This window comes from Hyaena hyaena, unplaced genomic scaffold, assembly GCF_003009895.1.
Source record: "Hyaena hyaena isolate Hyena2069 unplaced genomic scaffold, ASM300989v1 scaffold_504, whole genome shotgun sequence".
In the NCBI taxonomy this organism is placed as follows: Eukaryota; Metazoa; Chordata; class Mammalia; order Carnivora; family Hyaenidae; genus Hyaena; species Hyaena hyaena.
The window spans coordinates 1,279,605-1,304,064 of NW_024081137.1; the positions used below are offsets into that span (position 1 = coordinate 1,279,605).

Below are 24,460 nucleotides of genomic sequence, written 5' to 3' on the forward strand. Positions count from 1 at the left end.
TCGGTAGGTGTCACCTGTGGCCTGATGTGTTCCAACTTACTGCGTTAAGCAGTTGTGGCCCTTCAGTTGGTCTTGAAGTTCTCTTCATTCTTTTCGTACCTATACAAAGCTACTAGGGGCACCTGGGTGGCTCAGTCAATTAAGCCTCTGACTCTGGCTCAAGTCATGATCTCACAGTCCGTGGGTTCAAGCCCTATATCAGGCTCTGTGCTGACAGCTCAGAGCCTGGAGCCTGCTTCTAATTCTGTGTCTCCCTCTCTCTCTGCCCCTCCCCCAGGTCATGCTCTCTCTGTCTCACTCTCAAAACTAAAGAAACATTTAAAAAAAAAAATCTTTTTTTTTTTTAATTTTTTTTGATGTTTTATTTATTTCTAGGAGAGAGAGAGATTAAGAGAGAGAGCGTGAGCAAGAGAGGGTCAGAGAGAGAAGGAGTCAGACTCTGAAACAGGCTCCAGGCTCTGAGCTGGCAGTCAGCACAGAGCCCGACACGGGGCTCGAACCCACGAACCGTGAGATCATGACCTAAGCGAAAGTCAGACGCTTAACTGACTAAGCCACCCAGGCGCCCCTAAAAAAAAATCTTAATAAAAGCTACTAAATTAATGCCCCAGCCTGTAGTTAAAATCTTCATCTCGAATTCCATTCATATGTGTCCATTGTGTGTTTTTAAATCTTAAAACAGGCAGCTTAAAATCATAGCAGTGTTTGAAATGGCTAATGCTTTTTATTAGGTATTCAGGGAGATGTGCTTAATCGTAAATTCAAAACATTTTTTGTTTTTAATAAAAGACTATATACATTTAGTCATGTAGAACAGACTTTGTAGAAAGAAAGAAAGAAAAAGAGAGAGAAAGAAAGAAAGAAAGAGAGAAAGAAAGAGAAAAGAAAAAGATTGGGCATATTTCTTTACCACTTGGAAATGAGAAATCAAAGTTGAACAACATCAGAGGGAAGAGCCAGGGCCATCACTGGTAGCTGCAGGAAATGGGGGGGGGGGTGCTGAACCTGGGTCATAATGAGAAGGAAGAACAGGTTTGAACTGAACTCCTGGATAGCAGCACAGAGGGTTGATGTCGGGTACAGCTTTGGGGAAGGGGAGAAGAAAGCTTTATAAAGAGAGAGCAGCAAAGCAAACGTGAAAGGTAGTGAAGAAGGGGCTTATACCAGAGAAAACGTTTGATACTTTAAATCATTCTGCTTCTTGCATTTAAAGTAAGAATTTAATAACCTGCCACTATCTGCAGTCACCAGCGGTTAACTGGGAAAGGAGCCAGAACCAGAATAGGGAGAAGAAAGTCTCATCAGTTTTCTATGTGAATATGCAAATAATCATGATTGGACTGCTACTGTTTCCCAGTGTGGGCTCAGTACTACTGCTACTTGGAATGATTTTAATTGTTTGATAAACATTATTTTTACTTCAACAGTTATATATTTCAATGTGTACAGAAAAAAAATGATATGTTTAGCACACCAAATCGGTGATTTCAGAGATCATGTTGCTTAAGACAAGAATAGAAGAGGTAATATATTTTAACAAAAAAGTGAGCCAATCTAAAGATACACATTAAGCAAATAATGGAGCAGATACTGTTAAGATGGGCAAAATTGCAAATGATTGTTGTTTGAGAAAACTTGCTAGAGCATGGGTTGAATGTTTATTTTAAGGAGAATATGATAGAAGCCTAGTAGATATTCTATTAATATAATTCCCTTTCTTTTCATAGCTGGGCTTTGCAGATCTAAACCTGGCAGAGTTTGCTGGATCAGGAAATACCACTCGTCGCTGTTTACTGGAAGGCTATGATACCAAAAATACAAGACAGGATAATTCCATTCTTAAAGTAAGTACGTTTCAAGATTTATATGTCCACAAATGAGAGTCTCTGCCTTTGAATAAGCATAGGTGTATACAGTCAAGGGCAAGATGGGAATCAGTACTGAGATCATAAGCTAACCACACCACACTGAAAATACTCACCATCAGGGGGAAAAGTCTACCCAAATCACAGAAGCAGCAAAAAGTAACAAGTGTTCACCTCCATGATCCTAAGGTGTTTCTGGGGCTGTGAACATTCGGGGAGCAGTACACACAACTCCTACAACATATGGGCTTATCGACAGTAAGGAGCATGATGCATGAATACCTTACAACATATACCACTCCCAAAAAGTGACTTCCCTGGCAGCTGTGGTGGGCACATAGGAGTCACTTGGTTCTCCAGTAACTAGTAAAGTGACAGGTGGAACTCACTTTGGGTCTCTGCGATGTTGTTTCCAAGTAGCATCAGCAGGCCCATAGTGTGGTGGCCACACAGAGAACACATACAGTTGGTGGGAGTATTAAATGAGACCAGCTGAGAAAATGTAAAGTGCCCCATATCTAGTAAACCTCACAGGACAGACCTTTCGCTGCATTTCAGTTAGGTTACCGCATGATGGTAAGTTATCTAATGATAAGAAAGGAAAATAATTCCTAATAAAAACTGGATGGTCAGATGTTAGTAGAGCAAAGAATTACCCCATACCTACACTTTTCAAACTTTGTCTTCAATAAATATGACTGAAAAAATTTCAGAGCACTTGCACATACCTGTGTAAGCTAAACAGTGTTGGTTAGATGGGGGTAGATTCTGCACATTTTCTAGATGAAGAAGCTGAGACTCAGAAGGCTAAGTGTCTCAGTAAGGTCATCAGTCATCGGCCGCAGAGCAGAGACCAGAAGGCATCCCTGCCACTATGTGGTCAGTGGTTTTTTCATGCTCCCATGCCGTCTAAGCATCAGATTCTGAAAAAACTGGCTGCACTATTCCTTCTTAGACGGATCCCAAACAAGCTGAACAGCCACTAAATCAAGTTTCTTCATATTTGCAGCATAAGAAGAAAGATAACCCTTCTCTGAATTATAGTGTTTTCATTAGGAATTAAAATGACTTTCTTTTTTTTCTTTCTTTATTTTTTTAAAGAGAGAGCATGTGTACATGAATGCACTCAAGCAGGAGAGGAGCAGAGGAAGAGAGAGAATCTTTTTTTAAATTTTTTTTAATGTTAATTTGTTTAGAGAGGGAGAGGGCAAGCATGAGCAGGGGTGGGGCAGAGAGAGGGAGGGAGAGAATCCCAAGCAGGCTCCACGCTGTCAGCACAGAGCCCAAGACAAGGCTCGACCTCACAAATCGTGAGATCATGACCTACGCCAAAATCAAGAGTCAGGCACTTAACCGACTGAGTCACCAAGGCACCCCGAAAGAGAGAATCTGAAGCAGGCTCCACACCCAGCGTGGAGCCCAACATGGGGCTTGATCTCACGAACTGAACCGTGAGATCATGATCTGAGCCAAAATCAAGAGTCCCACGATTAACGGATTAAACCACCCAGGCATTCTGGAAATTGAAATAACTTTCTAATTTCATATTCCCCCATCCCCTGCTATTCCTTAGGGCCAGCTCCTGGAGCAGTTTCCCTCTGGCTCTCCACTGATCCTTTCACACCCTTTCTCCCACTTGGCCCTACAAAGAAGTTACTATTTTAGAGATCATACCATTCACTCTCACCACTCTATCCCTGCCTGAGCTGTCAGCTCCTGGTCACCTACTTACCTCCTCTCTCCTACTCTTTGATTACTTCGCTCCTGGCTCACAGTTTTTCTTTCCATACCTTCTGTCATTTTTGGATGGCTCCGCCATCTGGTGGGTGATCTGTCCTTGCAGACTGTCTTTTCTATGCTGTTCTCTCCCTCTAGCTAATCTTTCATGTGCCTGGGGCCTCTCCATTCCTTAAACTACCCTTCTTCAGGAACCTTTCCTTTTTCTTCAACTCCATTCCACGCCTCATGGTCACACCCTAGACTTACCTCTAGAAGCTTCACCACCTCCAGAATTTCAGTTCCAAGTATTCCCTGCCCCCATCTATTATTTATCAGTCCTCTTGGGCTACTGCTCACTTGGCTATCCTTAACCTGACCACTGTCACTATCTACCAGCCTCCACTTGCTTCCACTTCCCTCTTTATCCAGCTTAGACTCTTGTATCCATGATTATCCTGTGCTGAAAAATACTCCTCACTCCTATGCTCCTGTCTCCCTCATTGCTCTCCCCTCAGTAATCCTGACCCCAATCAAACTCAACTGTCTTCTCTGGGCTTGCGTCCTAATGCTGAACATTGCTGGGGAGCATCATACCACCATCCGGCTGCCTTTCCTTCGGTCTTGCTCCCCGTCATCAAGCAACTGTACTTCCTTTGAAAGCATCCTTTCCCAATTTCCTACTCTGTTGTATACCTTCTCTCTCCTTGGATCTTCATACACCACTCTTGCTCTCAGCTTATGGTCTTGCTTTATCCTTTATTGATGAAGCCATTAAATTCAAGTTCCTTCATCTTCCCATTACCCAATTTATGATTCTTCCTGTCTCTCCAGCCCTGTTACCCGTTTTGGCTGGGTTACAATGAAGGAAATGCCCCTCTCCCTGTCAGAAGTCAGTCCTTTCCATTAGGTTGTAGAATCCAGAGCTTGCCTAATCCAGAGCTTGCCTAATCCAGAGCAGTGCCACTTGGACTGCCTGTCCAGTCTCCGAATCTTCTCTGTCTCTAGTGAATCATACTCATTTACATATGAATAAACAGCTCTATTATCTGCTGTATTTAAAACAAATAGAAACCACTTCTCACCTCCTCCAACCACTATCCCACCCCTCTATTCTGCTGCCCCACACAATTTCTTAAAAGCTGTATGTGCCATCTCCCTCCTTCCTCAGACATTCAAGATACTCAAGAGTGCTGTTTTGACGGAGTTGGAAACCAGACTGTGGTGGAGGGGCCAGCATGGCAGGTCCAGGGCACACATTTAATAAGTATAGCACTCAGAGAGGAAAACAACAGTAGTGGAGGCACTGAGGTGAAGCAATAAGAAAGAAATGAGGTTATATTAGGATACATGTCAGCCACTATATATCCTCCTCTTCATAAAGACCGTGAGTTTTAGTATCGTGCAGTCCTAGCTTCCGATCTCCTCTCTGCCCTTTATTAGCCACCTGACCTTGAAAGTATTAATTAATCTCCTGAGCTTAAAATGAAAAGTATCCATCTCTCATAGGAATTTTGAAGATCCAGTGAAATCTTGCATTATAAAACACAGCTTATGCTTGGCATATAATTAATTCTCAAATCACGATTGCTGTCGTTGTTGTTATTACTACCATTATCATTATTAGTCCCAGAAGAAGGTAACAACATCCTATGGCTGAGTCTTTTTTTTTTTTTTTTTTAATGTTCATTTATTTATTTTGAAAGAGAGCTCGAGGAAGTCCAGGGTAAGAGCAGAGGGAGAGACAGAGGAGAGAGAAAGAGAATGAATCCCAAGCAGGCTCCACACTCTGCACAGAGATCGATGCAGGGCTGGCTCCATCTCACAACTGTGAGATCATGACCTGAACTGAAATCGAGTCCAACACTTAAGCAACTGAGCCACCCAAGCGCCCCCCTGTGGTTGAGTCTTAAAAGACAGTCACAAGTAGAGAACAGCAGCATTTCACAAAACATTAGCAAAGGTTTAAATTCTGATCTAAAGCTGGAACAAAGGCGAGAAGCATTGTGCTCTTGCAAGCCACTTCAGGCAGCCCATGAAGCATCACACGGCAGGTTGGAGGGAAACATTCCAGACACTTGGGCACCCCAGGAATCGGGGAGGGAAGACCGCTAAACTAGCCCAGCACAGCACACAACACACAACTGTTACTAAGGCAGCACTTGCTTTTTGTTTCCACCTTTTCCACTCTGATTTCTGCAGTTACAAAGCTTTGAATGTTAAAAAATGTTTTTAAATCTGTGTTTTAAAGCAGCAATTTAATACGGGATGTAACCCAATTAAGCAATTATTTTATTTAATACTTTCTAAATAGAAAATATTGTCCTCAGTTCTGTGGTGGATGCATAGGTGAACAGAACATGCCTTCTCCTCTCAAGGAAACTTTTATAATCACATTTCTTTTTCTAATATTCAGGTTTTGATCAGTATGCAGCTGATGTCTGGCGACCCATGTTTTAAAACGTAAGTTGAGGCCCCGTAAATGAATTATTTATCTGAAAGTATAATAGTGGTTTCTTTCTCTTGTTTGTTTAAATTTTTGCATTCATATTTCATAGTATTTACCAGTGAAAGGACCGTTCTTTTCCTAGGAGACTGACTTGACCCACAAAGAAGTTACCATTACCTTTTACAAACAAGCTCTCCACACTCTAAAATTATTTAAACTATACGTCTTTCATCATTTTCAAGTTTTGGGTGAAACTATACAAATTAAATGTTTTAATTTGACCTCTGCAGACTTACTGATTTCTTCAACAAATACCTGTTAGGTGCCTTACCATGTGCTACGCCCTATTCTAGACACTAGAGAAACAGCCGTGAAAAAAATAGACCGAGTCCCTGACCTCTTGGAGCATGTATTCTAAGAGGAAAACAAATAACAAGCTAATAAATACATGTATAATAAAAAGAGAGCAATGAGTGTTTTGGAGAAAAATAATGCAGGCTAGGAGGGCGTGGTGGGGAGAAAGGTTGCTGTTTTATAGAGCGTAGTCAAGAAAGTCTTCCCTGGCAAAGCTGATATTTGAGCTGAGACCTGAAGGAGGCGAGAAGCATGCCATGCAGACATTTAGGGAAAGAGCATTTGAGATAGAAGTAACAGGGACAAGGGTGTTGAGGAAGGAGTGTTTGGCATGTCCAGGGAGCTTCCGGGAGACCAGTGTGTCTAGAACAGAGAGGAGGAGGAGTAGGGGGATTGGAGATGGCATCAGATGATAGAGTCTCATTGGCCACATATAACCTGAGTGAGACAAAGAGCTCCCGGAGGGTTTACAGCAGGGGAATAGGATTACCTGGCTTATGGCTGCTAGCTAGAGAATAGACAATTTGGGGGAACGATGACGGGAGCAAGGGCAGAACTAGGTAGAGGAGTTATGAGGCTGTTTAGTAGTCCCAAGGTTTGGGGCCTGAGTAACTAGAGGAATGGTTTTTCCACTTACTGAAATAGCAGGGCCTCTAAGAGGAACAGGTTAGGGGTTGGGAGCTTGGGTATTGGGCATGTCACATTTGAGATCCCTGTTTAACATCCAGCCAGGCACATCACGTGGGCAGTTGGACATACCACTAAGAGTTCAGTGGGGAGGCCCGAGCTGAAGATATAAATTTGGAAATCACAACGTTATCAGTGCATACGTAAAGCCATGGAATTTGATTAAGTGACCTAGAGGGAGTGAATGTAAATAAAGAACCACAGACTGAGGGGTGGGACACTCCAGTGTGTTGGAGGTTGGGGAGATGAGGAAGAACCAGCAAAGGAGCAACCTGTGAAAGAAGAGGAACGAACCAAAGGGGAAGACTGTCCTGAAAAACCAAGCATGGGGCGTGTTTCAAAAGGAAAGGGTAAATCGACTGTGTCCCACACCGTGGAAGTAGATCACGGAAGATGAGGACTGGAAACTGACCTTTGGATTTGCAGTCCAGAAACCACCGGTGCCTTTGACAAGCACTTTGATAGATTACTGGGAACCTTCAATAGCCTTATTGAAGTCAGGGTTAAAGAGGGCTTGAGAGGAGAAAAATTGGAGACAGCATAGACAATTTTGCTGCAAAAAAAGGAACAGAAAATCAAGTTACAAATAAAAAGATACAGGGTCAAGGGCAGGTCTTTGTTCTTTTGTGGGTTTTGTTGGTGGTGGTGGTGTTTCGACATGGGAGATGGTATTTGTTTACTGATCTGAATGGTTCAATAAGGAGAGATGTGACACAGAAGACAAAAAGGACAGTTGCTAGACGGTGTCCTTGGATTGTCAAGAGCAATGAAGGCAGAGAATATGGCTTCAGATGCAGGTAAATAAGAAACGGAGGCATATAGAAATTATTTTCAAATTGCTCCTGATTTCTTAGTGAAATAGGAAGTGAGACGATCATTGAAGAAAGGATGGGAAAGATGGAGATGGGGGTGTGAGGAAAGAGGAAATATGTGCAAGAGTCCTGTCAGATTGTGGGAGATGAACTGAAGGGGGGAAGTCTTACTTGTTAGCAAGACTGAAGACACTTAATTAAAAATGAACATTAATTATATATTACTTAAATATCTGAGAAAAATATAGTTAGAAAAGGAAAGAAGACCTTAATTTTTCCGTATGCATCAACCTCCATGTCTTTAATAGTAACATCCATATAGTTTCCTACTTACAGTGTTTTCTAAAGTTGAAAATACATATTTAATAAAAAATCAATTATTGATTAAACTGTGCATTTTACTATAACTTTACTTTTCTATGCTATCATCTCTTGAACCATAATTTCCTGGCTTCTTTCTTTATATCCTGCTCTCTTAAGACTAAACAATTTGGGCTGTGCTACATTTGGCTTCTTAGGTAACTGTGTTTTTCTAGTGGAATCAGTTTATGGTGAAATGAGAAAATGAGCAGCAAAACTAAGTAGAAGAAAAGGATTTCATCATTCCTTCTCATGAATATTCCCTTTCTGGCCCTTTCTCTACCATTTTATCTTTCTACTTGTGCAACTCAAATACTGAAGAGCTCAAAAACAGATCATCTTATGTTCTGCATTATCTCCAGGAATGTAATTCGGACAGTCTAGAATTTATATTTATAGGAAAGATGTTTATAGCTCCTTAGAATAAACAGACCTCACCTAATCCCAAGATGCATAAAAGTATTTCTCAGGAGAACCAAACTCTCAATATTTATTTTCTCGTTTCTCCAAATATCTGAAACCGTACAACTGTCAGTGGAAAAGTAACAACTCTAAACGTATCCATGAGCTTACGCATAGTGAGTATGGACCGAATAAAAAAATGTTGAGGGGCGCCTGGACAGCTCATTAGGTTGAGTATCTGACTCGTGGTTTATCAATTCAGGTCATGATCTCACAGTTCATAAGATCAAATCCAGAGTTGGGCTCCACTTGGGATTCTGTCTCCCTGTCTCTCTCTGCCCCTCCCCTGTGCACACATGTGCACACGCACTCTCACCCTCTCTCTCAAAATAAGTAAATAAACTTAAAAAAAAAAAACAGAAAAATGTTTTAATTACTGATGTAAAAAGTAAATTATTTGGAGGGTACATGAGTGGCTGAGTCAGTTGAATGTCCAACTCTTGATTTTGGCTCAGGTCATGATCCCAGGATCATGGAATAGAGCCCCACGTTGAGCTCCACGCTCAGTGTGGATTAGGATTCTGTCTCTCCCTCTGCCCCTCTCCCCCATTTCCATTCTCTGAAAAAGATAAAAAGTAAATTGTTTTTGTTAGATTGTATTTCAGTATATGTCAAAATGTAAAATCACAATACTCTAGAGCTTAAAAGAGTGTGGAATTTGTCCAGTCCAGTGATTTTTTTTCCAGAATATTAGCCACAAAATCCTTTTGTTCAAATGTATTATAAATCCCAGTATATAACTTTTTTCTGTTGAGGGACAAAAAGAGATAGTACCTTACTACCCCTAAAGTCTCTAAGGGAAGAACTTCATCAGAAGCTAGTTTAAAAAGTATTATATAATCCAAGTTCTCATTTTACAGATGAGAAAACTAAGGCACAAAAACCTGAGTGACCTGACTATTTCTAAGACATAGATGTAAATAACTGCTGGAGAAGTTCATTCTACCATTGCCTCTGCTTTTGTCTGTCTGAATTTTTCAGGACATAGAGTTTTTTAAAACCTAGAGAAACTAACAAGAATATAGCAGACCTTCAGCATTCTCAGGTTTAAATTTTAGTTTTGACATTTTATGAGCAGAGGGTCTGTACCATAGTTTGTATCATTTTCTGAAAGATAAATTCCATACCATAATAAGGCTTGTATTTATGAATAAGACAGCTGGTAAGTCAGCCTCTACCTACCTGCCCTAAACTCTGTTTTGTAGTGCTCTGCAACTCATCAAATATCCAACTCTTGTGAAACAATGAAACTGGCTGGGGGGAAAAAAAAGCCAACCTCTAGTGCTAATAAAGAAAAAGGATAGGGGCTCCTTGCTGGCTCGATTGGTGGAGCATGCAGCTCTTGATCTCAGGATTCTGAGTTCGAGCCCCACGCTGGGTATAGAAATTACTTAGAAAAATAAAAATCTTTAGAATTTTTTTTTACAAAAAGGATATTTTGAGAGAGAAAAAATATATGCTACACTGACTTCTGACAATATGGTGGTAAAGCAGATCTTGGGATGGTAATCCTCTTGAAGAGCTAGGGTTCTGGAGCATTCGTATTCTAGAAGGAAGGAGAGTGCTGTTTGTCAAAATGATTTAGTAAATATTACTGCCTCCCAATTTAATTTTTGAAACAATTCTGTGATACATTATCCATATTTTTTTTAAGTGAGGACCTTGAGGCTCCGAGGTTCAGGAGCTAATTTGTCCAGGATCCCGGGATCACTCATTTATTCAGCGCATGTGCACTGATTGTCTACCATGTGCTAACATTTACCAAACTAAATGAAGGCCAGCCCCTGTTCTGAAGGATTCACTACTTCTGTGGGAGACTGGGCATAGAACATACTGCGGCATAGAAGGTAGAGTCCCTAACTACTTTTTCTTGAAATCCAGGAAAGTCTTCACTGAGGGGGTGACATTGAGCTAATTTTTAGAGGACGGATAAGAAATTACCAAGTAGAGGAGGTGGGTAGGACATTCCAGGGAAAGAAAATGGCTTGCGTGAGTTTATGGCATTGTTACAGGGCACGAATACCAAATTGTCACTTTCAGTAATTTTTCATGTACTCTTAACATTACTGTAACATTAAAATAAAATCTCATCTCTTCTGTTCTGTAATTGAGCTATATTAAACAAGTTCTGATAAGGGATACCAAAACATTTTCAGAACAAAAAGGAGTAATAGAATAAAAACTGACACACATTAAGCACTCAGTGATTGTTTATTCAACACAACTGAGTTGTGTAGGGGGACTTTGGAGAGCTGCCAAGGCCCAGCTAAGATTTTAGATGATAATTAATATCAGTCCCCATGGTTAATGAATTTTCCCCAGCTTAGTTACTCCGGTTAACTAAGTTAGTGAAGAAGGCTAAAATTATCAGGGTTGGGGTTCTTCGAGTGTTGTGAAAACCTCAGAACAAGGGATGCCAAACTGAAGGTATTGCTAAAAGTATTGTGGCCCTGAAGTCAGGTTGAACAGGAAAGAGTGGAGCCTGAGGGAGACAGACAGGGAGGGGGAAGAGGCCACAGGCTGGGAGCTCTGAAGGTTGGAAAACGGGTCTGGGGGGTGGGGGAGATGGAGACCCTGGAATCAGGCCACCTGTGAAAGGAAGAACAAAGGACTTGGCATGAAAATGATAGGACAGGCAGCCGTGAGTCACCAGCAATGATTAATGACTGTGACTGTAGACTCCATTCTTTGTAAGTGTATTTGTTTTGCATATTACTTTTTCTTATGGAATATTGAATGCAGGGCTTTTTTGGCCACTATTATTTCACATTATTTAAAAATAAAGCCTTTGGTAATTGAAGAGGTAGGTCTAGGCCAGACTACAAAAGGCCCTATAGGGAGTTTGGGCTTTATCCGGAAGGAGCTACTGAGATGTTTTAAATCAGAGAATAACATGTTCATATGCACACTTCAGAAAAGCACAGTGACAGTAGCATGGGTGGAGGGAGGCAGACTAGCTAGGAGCCTCTTGTGGTCGTAAGGTACAAAGACAAATAGTGGAGGCAGAGAAGACATGACAAATAGGAAAAATATGGGAGAATCTGTGGGATTTGAAAATTGTACAGATATGGAGAAATGTGAGTAGGAAGGACCCAGAGACAATATCTAGGATTCTAGTTTCAGTGACTTCATGGACTATGATGACATTCACAGAGTAGGAGAATACAAGAAGAAAGCAGATTTAGGAAGAGAAGATGGCCTTAGCTGGGGATATATTGACTTCAACATACCTACAGAACAAATACTTGAAAATAGCCCAAAAGGGGCGCCTGGGTGGCTTAGTCGGTTAAGCGTCCAACTTTCACTTAGGTCATGATCTCGTGGTTCATGGGTTCGAGCCCCGCGTCGGGCTCTGTGCTGACTGCCAGCTCAGAGCCTGGAGCCTGTTTCAGTCTGTGACTCCCTCTCTCTCTGACCCTCCCCTGCTCANACAGCTTAATCTCACACAGCACAAGATCACAACCTGAGCCGAAATCAAGAGTCAGATGCCTAACCGACGCAGCCATTCTGGCACCCTAAAAAAAAAAAAGAATATATATATATATATATATATATATATATATATATATATTCTTTTTTTTTTTTAGGGTGCCAGAATGGCTGCGTCGGTTAGGCATCTGACTCTTGATTTCGGCTCAGGTTGTGATCTTGTGCTGTGTGAGATTAAGCTGTACATCCCTGCTTGGGATTCTCTCTCTTGACCTTCCCCCCATCCTCCCTCCCACCTTCTCTCTCTCTCTCTCTCTCTCAAAGTAAACATTAAAAAGAAAGAAAGAATCTTGAAATAGGTTTAGTGACAGTCTTAAATGTCTATATCTTCAAGGACCTGAATAACCTGAGGATTCTATTAAGATACTATAGTAAGAATTTAAGAATCACCACATAATATATATGTACACACACAGTAATGTACATATACACATGTGTATACATGTATAGTTTTAGATATACATGCATGAATGCATGCATACAAATAACCACTGCTTTGTACTGTTGTACAATGGGTTTTATATTGCTTTTCATTTTTTTCTGTCACTGTTGCATCTGGTCAGTTTAATGTTTTACATAGATTAAAAAGATAAATTCTGTAGATTAGGCAACTGAACGACAAGTACCGAACTGTCGTGAAAATACTACACTGGGGTATATTTAATGTGTGTAGTAGAGTAATGTCTCCCCCCTCCCTGCACTGCACCAAAGATGTCTACACCCAATCCCTAGAACCTGTGAATATGTTGAGTTAAATGACCAAGGAGAATGAGGTGGCAGGTGGAATTAAAGTACCAATCTAACATCGAAATTGGAAAATTATTCTGGGTTCTCCAGGTGGACCCACTGTAATCCCAAGCGTCCTTAAAGAGAAGAAGTATAATCCAAGAGAAAAGATAATTGGCAGCATGTGAGGGTTAGAGGGAATGTGAAATACAGAACAGTCAGATGCAGCCTTTCTGGCTTTGAAGATGGAGGAAGGAGCCTGGCCAAGGAATGCAGGCAGTCTCTGGAGGCTGGAAAAGGCAAGAAAACAGATTCTCCCTGAAAGCCTCTAGGAAGGAATGTGATCCTGCCAACACCTTGGTTTTAGTCCCAAAGGTGTGGAACCCATGTCAGACCTCTAACCTTTATGTTAAGTCTCTAAGTTTGTGGTAATGTGTTCTAGCAACAACTAATATACTCAGGCTAACTGATTTTTGGTCATCTTTATTTTGGAAATGCTTTTCTAGTTTACTCTAGCAATCTTTGTTTTAGAGGTACTTTGCTAGTATGTTTTGAATTTCAGTAAATACAAAATAACAAAAACAAAAAAGGAATTGCCACATAGTGAGACAGCTTCACCCACTATCCTTTCAACCACCTTCCTATTTTACCTCAGGTCACCAAGGGATAGTCTCTAGGAAGATGTGGTTTTCCTCTAGACTATCAACCTCAAAAAACTAGGGATGTTTTATTACAAAAAAAAATTCTTATTAGAACTCAAACTTGCCCCAACCTGCTACACATCTTCCACATGAGATAGGAGCCTTGAATTGGCTAATGAAAATACCACCTACCCCTAGAGAATCCAGCCCCCAAAAAACACTCTAAACAACTGGGGCTCTTTACAGACTACCCCTAGGGCAAGCGAACCATCGACAGAGAAGAAGGTAGAAGTTAAAACCATGGGTACCATTTAAGAACTTAGTAGAGCCAACAAGAGAGCTCAGACACTGGCGAAGGAGACATGACATATTCCCCTCCAACCTCAGATACAAAGATGGCTCCTTGTCTGCCTCAGATACCTCCCTGCCTTGTCTGAGAGTTGACGGTTGAACCATCCTCCACAGATGGTGCCGGGGACACACGACCAGAGCCCCTCTTTTCCTGACTTTCTGGAGGCAATGCCCTTTCTGATCTCACATTTTTTGTTGAGTAAAAACATTTTGTTCTCCCTATGAAGCATATTCCAGTTTTGAGGCAGCTTATACAGGTCATGTTGATTTTTTTTTTTATGACGCTCACCCTCAAAGAGGTACCGTTAAGCAGGCACCTTACTAAGATGGTGCTCTGACTCCACAACCATTCTTTAACACTATTTCAAGCTTTCAGTTTCACCCATCCATGAAGTTCTGATCCTTAGAAATATTTATTTACAGGCCTCCTTCAACGTCGATGTCTATACCAATTGCTGGTGAATCTGAATCTCTGGAAGAAGATAGAAAAGGTGGCGAGACTCTCAAAGTCCATCTTGGAATAGCAGGTATGGATGTGTAGCTTACTGTTTTTTTAATTCATGAGAAATGACACTACTTGACATCCTAAGAATTTCCCAAAATCCCACCCACATTTAAACTTCTGTGAGTAAGGGAGGTGCATAGGTGGGTAGAGGGATGGGCTGAATGCGTGATGGGCACTAAGGAGGGCACTTGCCATGATAGCACTGGGTGTTATATGTAACGGATGAATCACTAAATTCTCCTCCTGAAACCAATACTACAGTGTATGTAAACTAACTGGAATTTTAAAAAGATCTTGGAAAGAAAAATAAAAAATTCCTCGGGTACCTGGCTTGAAACGGGCCAATAATTTATCAGCAGTTTTAATTACTCAATTTTGAGGTAAGCCAGTGCTTCATTTTGTCTGAAATGTCAGGCTCTGGTGGATAAACAGCTAAACGTTGTATTGACAACCCCCCCACCCCCGCCCGTGGTGTACTTAGCCCCACAGATGGAACGGGGCACTACAGGAGTGTGCCTAGCAACTTCTACCAGCCACCTGTCAGGTGTTGCTTCTCCCCCAGCGAACACTCTCCTCTGTTGGTGGTTCCCGAACATGAGTGTAGATCAGAGTCGCCCAGTGGGCTTGTTAAACCATAGATTGCTGACACTGCAGCCAGAGGCTTTTGACCTGGCGGATCAGGGTTGGAGCCCGAAAATTGCATTCCTGAGTCCCAAGGTGACACTGATGCTGCCAGGCCCCAGGCTACACCTTGAGAGCCACCTCTCCAGGCAAACTCCCAGCCACACTCAAAATCTGCTCCAAGAGGTAAAAGTCGAAAATTTTCAGTTGCCTGAAGAAAAAGGAGTTAGGAGCTTCCTTTTTTCTCTCATGTGATGTGAGCAGGGTTATTATTTGAAAGAATGAAAAGACAGGTGTAGTGATGCAATTAACAAGTTAGTCCTAGGGGGTCTTGGGTGGCTCAGTTAGGCAGCCAGCTTCTTCTCAGGCCATGATCTCACGGTTCTTGGGTTTGAGGCTCACATTGGGCTCTGTGCTGACAGCTCAGAGCCTGGAGCCTGCTTTGGAGTCTGTGTCTCCCTCTGTCTCTGCCCCTCCCTCTCAAAAATAAACATTAAAAAATTTTTTAATAATAGGGGCACCTGGGTGGCTTAGTCGGTTAAGCGTCCGACTTTCGCTTAGGTCATGATCTCGCGGTTCGTGGGTTCGAGCCCCGCGTTGGGCTCTGTGCTGACTGCCAGCTCAGAGCCTGGAGCCTGTTTCAGTCTGTGACTCCCTCTCTCTCTGACCCTCCCCTGCTCATGTTATCTCTCTCTCTCCTAGAAATAAATAAAAAATAAAAAAAAAATAAAAAATAAATTTTAATAATAAAAGTCCTATATTATTCTTTTTTTAAGATTTTATTATTTTTTTAATGTTTATTTATTTTTGAGATAGAGACAGTGTGCAAGTGGGGGAGGGGCAGAGAGAGAGGGAGACAAAGAATCCAAAGCAGGCTCCAGGCTCTGAGCTGTCAGCACAGAACAGTGGGATCATGACCTGAATCGAAGTCAGACCCTCAAACGACTGAGCCACCCAGGAGCCCCTTTATATTTATTTAGAGAGCACATGAGGGGAAGGGGTAGAGGGAGAGAGGGAATCCTAACCAGGCTCCATGCCCATCACAGAGCCCAACAAGGGACTCAGTCTCATGACCATGAGATCATGACCTGAGCTGAAATCAAGAGTCGGACTCTTAACCAACTGAGCCACTCAGGCGCCCTGGTCCTATAATTCTTGATATCAACCACCTCTTTGGGTTTAGATCTTCCTATAGATCAGCTTTGCATTTAGGACCACTGTAAAGTGGGCTAGGGATGCTGGTTTGGGTTTGTATCTTAGAGCCTGCCCAGAAGTGAGAAACCTTCGCAGAAGGGCCAGGTCACTCCGGTAGCTTACTTGTTTGGCAGCCTTGCTTGGTCTCTAACAGGGTATAGCTGTACTTGCTATGTTACTCAGTCGGCTTCCTTTCTCCTCTAAGTGAAAAAAACAGTTCTAGTTTTCAAATATTTCATGCTAATGAAAATGGCCACAGTTTTTGCATTTTGTGGAAACCTCATTCCGGAAATACATAATTGGCATCTGGAATATGCACATTATCAGAGAACTGCTAGAAATGGCTTTGACACTGCTTTTTTATACATTTACTTTGAAACTGAATACTATAATCAATTCTTAAGAACTTTTATTCTCACTGCTATATTGCCTGCTGTGTTGATTTAAACCACAGACATTTGCCCAAAGTATAGCCTAGCACTAGCAACACTAATATTAAAGTAACAATGTGCTCTTTAGTTTACTGCTGTGATGGATTTTTTGAGAGCAGGGTTTTCTCAAAAAGCACACAATTTTGTGAGTATTTATAAGAATACAACTGACTCATTTTTAGTAGAGAAATACTGAACATAAAAACTGAAATGCTCCTTTTTAACATTTATTTATTTTGGGAGAGAAAGAGAGAGCAGGGGGTGGGGCAGAGAGAGAGAATCCCAAGCAGGCTCTGCACTGTCAGCACAGAGCCCATTGTGGGGCTTGAAATCATGACCTGAGCCAAAGTCTGCAGTTGGACACTGACTGAGCCATCCAGGCACCCCTGAAATGGTTTTATTTAAGGTAGAATGCTTTTAAATATTATGAAAAACTATTTTTTTAAGTTTATTGAGAGGGGGCGATGAGAGAGAGAATCCCAAACAGGCTCTGCACTGTGAGCACAGAGCCCAATATAGGGCTTAGTCCTCTGAACCATATCATCATGACCTGAGCCAAAGTCCAGAGTCAGGTGCTTAACCAACTGAGCCTCCCAGGCACCCAAAACTATATTTCTTCAGTAAACTATGGTATTTAAGTTTTTCATATTTCTTGCAAAGCACTTGTTTACCTTGTACCAATTTAAAAGGGTCTCTTTCACTTTGTAACTAATTTTTCTTGATAATGAACTTAGCAGTTTATAAAATCTGCAGGCAAGAATACAAATGGACCATTGACTTCTTGACAGTAACAGTAACATCATGTTATGACACATTGCAGATCTTTCAGCAAAGAGTGCCTCTGTTCCAGATGAGCTTGGTGCCTGTGGACATTCTAGAACGTCAAGCTATGCAAGCCAGCAGTCAAAAGTATCAGGTAGAGGCTAACAGTGAAGTTGAATTCCTTAGACATTTATCGTTCTAAAGGATTACTTGTAACTGCCAGGGTGTGGGAGAAGAACGTTCAAGTGCAGTGTGTGTGGTGTTTGTATTTTACCCAAAGCGATTTCTCTCTAACAGGGTATAGCACATGCCACTCCCGGTCATCCAGCTTCTCTGAGTTCTGCCACAGGAGAAATACCTCAGTGGGAAGCACATCAACAGGAATTGAAAGTATCCTAGAGCCATGTGATGAAATTGAGCAAAAAATACCCGAGCCAAATCTTGATACAGCTGCCCCAGAAGATTCAGCTTTGGAACTGCTCAACAGGTATCTTTTCAGTCTGTTTAAATGGGAAGGAAGTAAACAACTTTGTTCTCATAACATAATAAAACGAAGGGAAAATTTTTCTAATTATTTTCAAAGATGCCCAGTGAAGCAAGATTCTGTAGAATCTCAGCTGAAGCGAGTTGATGACACCAGAGTGGATGCAGATGATATTGTAGAGAAAATACTGCAGAGTCAAGACTTCAGCCTAGATTCCAGTGCAGAAGGTTTGTGGATTAAGTAGGCTCTGTGCCCAGTGTGGGGCTTGAACTCCCCACCCTGAGATCAAGACCTGAGCTGAGATCAGTAGTCAGATGCTGAACTGACTGAACCTCCCCACCAGGTCCCCCTAAAAACATCAATATTAAGGAAAGCTTTTATTGTGTATGCATCAGCGTCTACTGTGTTTATATCCCTTACAGCGATGTCTGCATCTGCTTTGTCATAACTGGATACAAGTGTGTAATTTGCAGTGATCTTGAGATGATAGTGAATAACAGAATCCTTTATTCCCTCTTCAGCTTTTTCACTGAGACAAAATTTGTATGCCACCAATTTGAAAGGTGTAATTATTCACACCGGCATGAAAAGAGAGCAGTTAGCAATGGACTTAGTTTCATTATGTAACTGGTTGTAAAGAGAAGTAATTAAACCTTGCTTGTGGAAATTTGTAGGAAGAGAAATCTTTTTTACTCAGTTTCAAAGAAAAACAACTTTAGGGAAGTTGATGAGAAATAACTATTAGGATATCTTTTAGGGGTACCTGGCTGACTCAGTCAGTAGAGCATGTGACTCTTGATCTCAGGGTCCTGAGTTCAAGTCCCACATTGGGCATAGAGCCTGCTTAAAATAAATTTTTAAAAAAGGATATCTTGGGGCGCCTGGGTGGCTTAGTCGGTTAAGCGTCTGACTTTCGCTTAGGTCCTGATCTCGCGGTTCGTGGGTTCGAGCCCTGCGTCGGGCTCTGTGCTGACTGCCAGCTCAGAGCCTGGAACCTGTTTCAGAGTCTGTGTCTCCCTCTCTCTCTCATCCTCCCCTGTTCACGCTGTCTCTCTCTCTCTCTCTCTCTCTCTCTCTCTCTCTCTCTCCTAGAAATAAATATAACATTTAAAAAATTTTTTAAAAAAAGGGTATCTTTTAAATTGGTTTTTAAAATATATGTGTAGCTTTTTAAAAGTTAATTTCTTGGGGCTGGCTCAGTCAATACAGCGTGCAACTCTTGATCTCTGAGTTATGAGCTCAAGTGCCATGTTGGGTGTCAAAATTACTTAAGAATAAACTCTAAAAATAAAAATGTATTTAATAAAACTTAAATGTAAATTATGAATTTAGTACAATAGGAATATTATTTGACAGTAATGTAATATGTGTACCTATGACAAATATTTTAAATGTGAATTGCAGAAGAAGGACTGAGGTTATTTGTGGGTCCTGGGGGAAGTACGACCTTCGGCAGCCATCATCTTCCAAACAGGTATGTGGTCCAGATAGCATCGTATTAAGTAAAGAATATGTTCTTGAGTAGAAGGTGAAGGTTACAAAGTTTGTATTAGAAAAAACATATAGTGCATCCATGAGAAGAATTAGAGCTCTTCGTTTTCCTTATCTTGAGTATGTTTGAAGTTACATTCAGTAAGTTTTACTTGTTGGTTTCCTTAAATGTGTTTTTAGAATGTAGTAGTAGAGGACCAAGAGAGCATTGGGCAAGATGCAGTGAAAAAGGATGTTTAGAAAAGAGTTCTTATTCTGATATTTTAGAAAGAGCAAAGCAAAATTACACTTCAGTCACTGATCTGGTCTGTTATGAGCAGTTACACAGCCACTCAGCAGCATACACTTGGTACTAACCTTTGTTGTACTCCCCTTTCTCCCCCCTACAAGAGTCTAACATACATACTAAGAAGAGTTCAGAAAACCAAACATCAGTATGGTAGTTACTCAGATTCAGGTGAAGAAAAGGTACCTGCCGCCGGACTTACTTATGATTCCCAACATTGCAGCAAATAGTACTAAGCACAGATGCTCGGGACAGTGAAGGAGTTCTGACTGCTGCCCTTATGTACATCCCTTATACTCTGTATTTTCATGTAATATTTATGTCGAGTTCCAGAATAAGTCACAGATGTACTGAGAAGCCCCCTTGGTCCAAGACAGTATTTTATTCTCTAATGCTCAAAACCTGAAAGAATTTCTGATTCATTTGTTCCACCAATATTCCTTTTACTGAGTACCTCCTGTGTGTCCAGCACGTTGCAGAGTCCAAAAGTTACAAAGGATACAGCAAGTAACCTACATCAGCAACTAACTACAATCAGTTGTGATAGGGAGATAAGAGAGGGACATATAAAGAGGCCGTGAGGAAGTAGTTAACTTGAACTGGGGTTTATAGAGGATGTAAATGCAATTTATAGTTTTCATTAACTCTCGCTGAGTCATCCACTCATTAAATTCAGTAGCTATTTATTCAGCCAAGTCGTGGGTGAGGATGCAAAGCAGAAAGACCCAGTTCAACCTCAGCTAGCCTATGTTTCTAGCACAGGGTTGAGAAATTATAGCCCGTGAGCCAAATTGGCCCACTGCCTGTTTTTGTAAAAATAGTTTTATTAGAATACAGCAGCACTTGTTTATGTATCATCTATGGCTGCTTTGATGCTACAGCAGCAGAGTTGAGTAGTATAATAGAGATCATAATGGCCCCCCAAGCCTAAAATATTTATTATCTGACTCTTTCTAGCAGATGAGATAGACAAACTAAAACTTATGTTAGTGTAATAAGCACTATAATATAGAGAAGTAGAGGAAACTCTGAGAGAACAGAGATGGGACCTCACTGAGAGAAAACTTACTAGAAATTTGACACCTGAAGAGGGTGTTGGGGAGAATTCAAAGGTAAGTGGGTAGAGGGGGTAGTATCAGGTGGATAGGAGGAAGACAAATGTTCCTGGTGGTAGATTCAAAGAGAATGAATGTATAGGCAAAGCATTATAATATCTAATTATATAACAGTAAATATATAATATTTGTAGATAGCACTTACTGAGCATTTACCAGTATGTGCCAGGCACATATGTATTGTTTCATTCCATTCTTAACATTATCTCTTTCAGTACTCACTGAAAGTCGGTAAATCATTTAACTTCAGTGGAACTTTAGTTACCCCTGTTGAAAAGTGGGGATCATCATGGCATTGTTTTATTTTTTTTTTTTATTTTATTTTTTTTTTGTTTTTTTTTTTACAAATAGTTTATTGTCAAATTAGTTTCTACATAACACTCAGTGCTCATCCCCAAAGTGCCCTCCTTCATGCCCATCCCCCCCTCCCCCCCACATCCATAAGTCCTCAGTTTTTGTCAGCATTCAAGAGTCTCTCATGGTTTGCCTCTCTCCCTTTCCCCCACCATTTCCGCCCTTCTTCTCCCCCTTGGTCCTCCGTCAAGTTCCTCCTAATCCTCCTATACGTGCAAACATATGATATTTGTCCTTCTCTGCCTGACTTATTTCGCTCAGCAGAACACCCTCAAGGTCCATCCATGTTGCTACACATGGCCAGATTTCATTGTTTCTCATTGCCATGTAGTATTCCATGGTATAGATAAACCACATCTTCTTGATCCATTCGTCTGTTGANATCTGTTGATGGACACTTAGGCTCTTTCCATGTTTTAGCTATTGTGGAGAGTGCTGCTATGAACATTGGGGTACATGTGCTCCTATGCCTCAGCATTTCTGTATCCCTTGGGTAAATTCCTAGCAGTGCTATTGCTGGGTCATGGCATTGTTTTAAAGTGTAAGCTCTAGTGTTTATTAATTTAGGTAGAGGAACAGCAAACAATAGGAGTTCCGACCAAAAGGAACCAAAATAGTGAATGCTCAAAAACAACAGCTGTATCTACTCTCATTTCAGACTGCTCAGGGTCCTTGTCAGGGCCCCTTCGCTATTGACTTCACTGATGTAATTAACCTCTGTCAGCCTTACTCTCCTCACTTGAAAAATGGGAGTGACCAATAATGCCTAGTTCGTAGGATGTTACTGATTAAATTAGATGAGTTATGTAAAGTATTTAACACCGTACTTAACACACAGATGGCTCTCAGTATATGCTAGCTGTTTATATTGTTATTCAGAGGAAAGAAAGCTAATTTTCTATTTGAGAAATAATCTAGAACCTGGGCTCTAAAGGCATTTATAATTCTGGCTCCCACCCTTTTTGGGTGGGATCTAAATGAATGTTAGAATAATCATCATCTAATGCATGAAAGCCTAAAATGATAATTAGGGGCTGAAGTAAATGATTAATGTTACATGCCACTGAAAGGCTAAGGAATGTTAGAGACAGTGTATCGTGGCGAAAAGAGAAATGGGCCGTGCAGTCTGACATTGGTTTCATTCCTGGCTCAGCCATCACAATCCAGCTTAGCTTAGCTGTGATCCTGACAAATTACATCTCTTACTTACCACCAAAAAGACACCCATTATCACCAGGGTTAACAGAGGCTCTGGAGTTGGGCTACATGGGTTTGGTTCCAGGTTCCCCCGCGTATCAGCCATGCATCTTTGATAAGTTATATCACTTCTCTCTGCCTCAGTCTCCTCACCTACAAAATAGTGACAATAACAGAACCCACCTCGTAAGAGTTACAAGGTCTAAAATAAGTGAAGTAAGACGTGTAAATGACGAAAATATAATCTGGCATGCAGTTATATGCAAGTACTCCATATACACTGATTAAAGGTCTCTCTCGCAGAGTTATTGTGGAGATGGATCTATTTGAAGTGCCCAGCACAGTACCTGTGCACATAGGCTCTCCATAGCTAGCCAGTGTGTCTCAGAAAAACTAATGTGTTAGCATTTGATCTATTCTGAGAGATAAACTGGCAGCACAGAATGAAACTAGAGTCATTTACTTGGGCACTGAAGAGGCGCATATGTGGTTAAGAAAGTGAACCCATGACTGGGTGTTATATGGAAACCAACTTGACAATAAACTATTTGTAAAAAATAAATAAATAAATAAATAAATAAATAAGTGAACCCATGAGAATGAAGAGAACAGAGCAGTAAGCAGTAGACACTTGAGGAGGAGTATCCCCAGTAACACACTTGAAGTCTAGTGGACGCAGTCTGACCGGCCCCAGGGGTGCTTGCAGGCCGCTCCTTGCTTGCCTTCAACACATTTAGTTTCTGACAGAAAGTCTGCTTTTGTTTCGGTTTTTATTCTTCTGTGTGACTTATTTTTCATCTCCGGCTGCTTTTCTAATATTTTATCACTGGTTCTTAGCAGTTTGGTTATGATGTGCCTGAGTTTTTCTTTGTGTTTATTCTGCTTAGAGTCCATTGAGCTTCTTGGGTCCATGGGTTTACAGTTTTCATCAAAATTTGGAAATTCTCCAGCCATTATTTTCCCCTCCTTCTATTATCCAAACCCATAAATTCCAGCCCCTAGCCTCCCTGAGCTCTGACCTTAGCCTCCCTGAGCTCTAACCTCTGACTCTCACACTCAGAAAGACCACCTGGCTGGGGCACCTGGGTGGCTCAGTTGGTTAAACATCCTACCCTTGACCTCAGCTCAGATCTTGGTCTCAGGGTGGTGAGTTCAAGCCCCGTATTAGGCTCCACAATGAGCATGGAACCTGCTTAAAAAGTAAAATAAAGACCACCTGGCTGTGTTTGGGTTCTCTCTTCCTGCACTGCAGGCTGGGAGGACCCTGAAGGAAACTGTTTCAGGCTTTCTTCATTGATTTCCCTTCTCTCAGGACCAGTCCTGTGCTGCTTGTCATCCAGTATGTGACACTGTTGTTTTGTGTGTTCTGTAAAATTTTCTAGCTATTTACAGCAGGAGGGAAAGTCTGGTTCCTCTTACTCCATTATTGCCAGAGCAGAACCATTTCAGGGCATCTACCAGCCAGTGTGCTGTGCGGTTCACCAAGGCTCCTTCAGATTCTGATTATCTGTAGCTGTGAATGGGTGTTCACTGGTGTTCTGATGAGGAGGTGCCTCTTTCCTCTGCAGAATCTGTAAGAACGGGAGCCTCTAAGCAGTTAACTGAGAATTCCAAGTCAGTACACAGTAGACTGGTAACCACTGCATTACTCCCTTTTTTGTAGAATTTCCTCTTAAAATTTCATTATAGGAAGAGACTAGCCATGTTGTTTGCTTCTGATCTTACTGATCTCCGGCATTCTCAGGGTGAAATGTCAGGCTGTGTAGCTGCTGGCGTCTTGACACATGAGGAGATGGGTACTGGCAATAACCGAAAGCAGCAGTACTCCCCCTCCATGCAACACCACCACTCAGCTCCTTGCCTGATTGCTCCCTGCCAGCGACCATCAAAAAGACACTGTGCTTTTACAGACTTGTAAAAAACCTGTATCCTCCCAGATGAAGAAACAATAGAGAGAACATGTGTGTTCCATTATAACATAGGGCCAAAGTGCTGGGTACATCAGCAATAACAAACCTTCTGTGCATGAGCCCATTACTTCATTTAAACACGTTTTATTCACAAAGTTTGCCAATTTTAAATTTGTAGTATTCTCCATATTTTATTGA

General features: G+C 41.4%; 1 protein-coding gene across 2 annotated transcripts in view; it reads left to right on the forward strand.

Annotated features, from left to right (window-relative positions):
• FAM102B (family with sequence similarity 102 member B) overlaps nt 1–24,460 on the forward strand; it is an 81,225-nt gene that overhangs the window by 53,248 nt on the left and 3,517 nt on the right. The window contains exons 4-10 of one of the 2 annotated variants that reach the window (XM_039254962.1): nt 1,728–1,844; nt 5,998–6,044; nt 14,336–14,439; nt 17,484–17,579; nt 17,723–17,912; nt 18,009–18,136; nt 19,314–19,383. In XM_039254962.1, coding sequence (XP_039110893.1) covers nt 1,728–1,844; nt 5,998–6,044; nt 14,336–14,439; nt 17,484–17,579; nt 17,723–17,912; nt 18,009–18,136; nt 19,314–19,383 — 752 coding nt within the window. The remainder of the gene's footprint in view (nt 1–1,727; nt 1,845–5,997; nt 6,045–14,335; nt 14,440–17,483; nt 17,580–17,722; nt 17,913–18,008; nt 18,137–19,313; nt 19,384–24,460) is intronic. The other variant, XM_039254963.1, reaches the window with a different exon arrangement.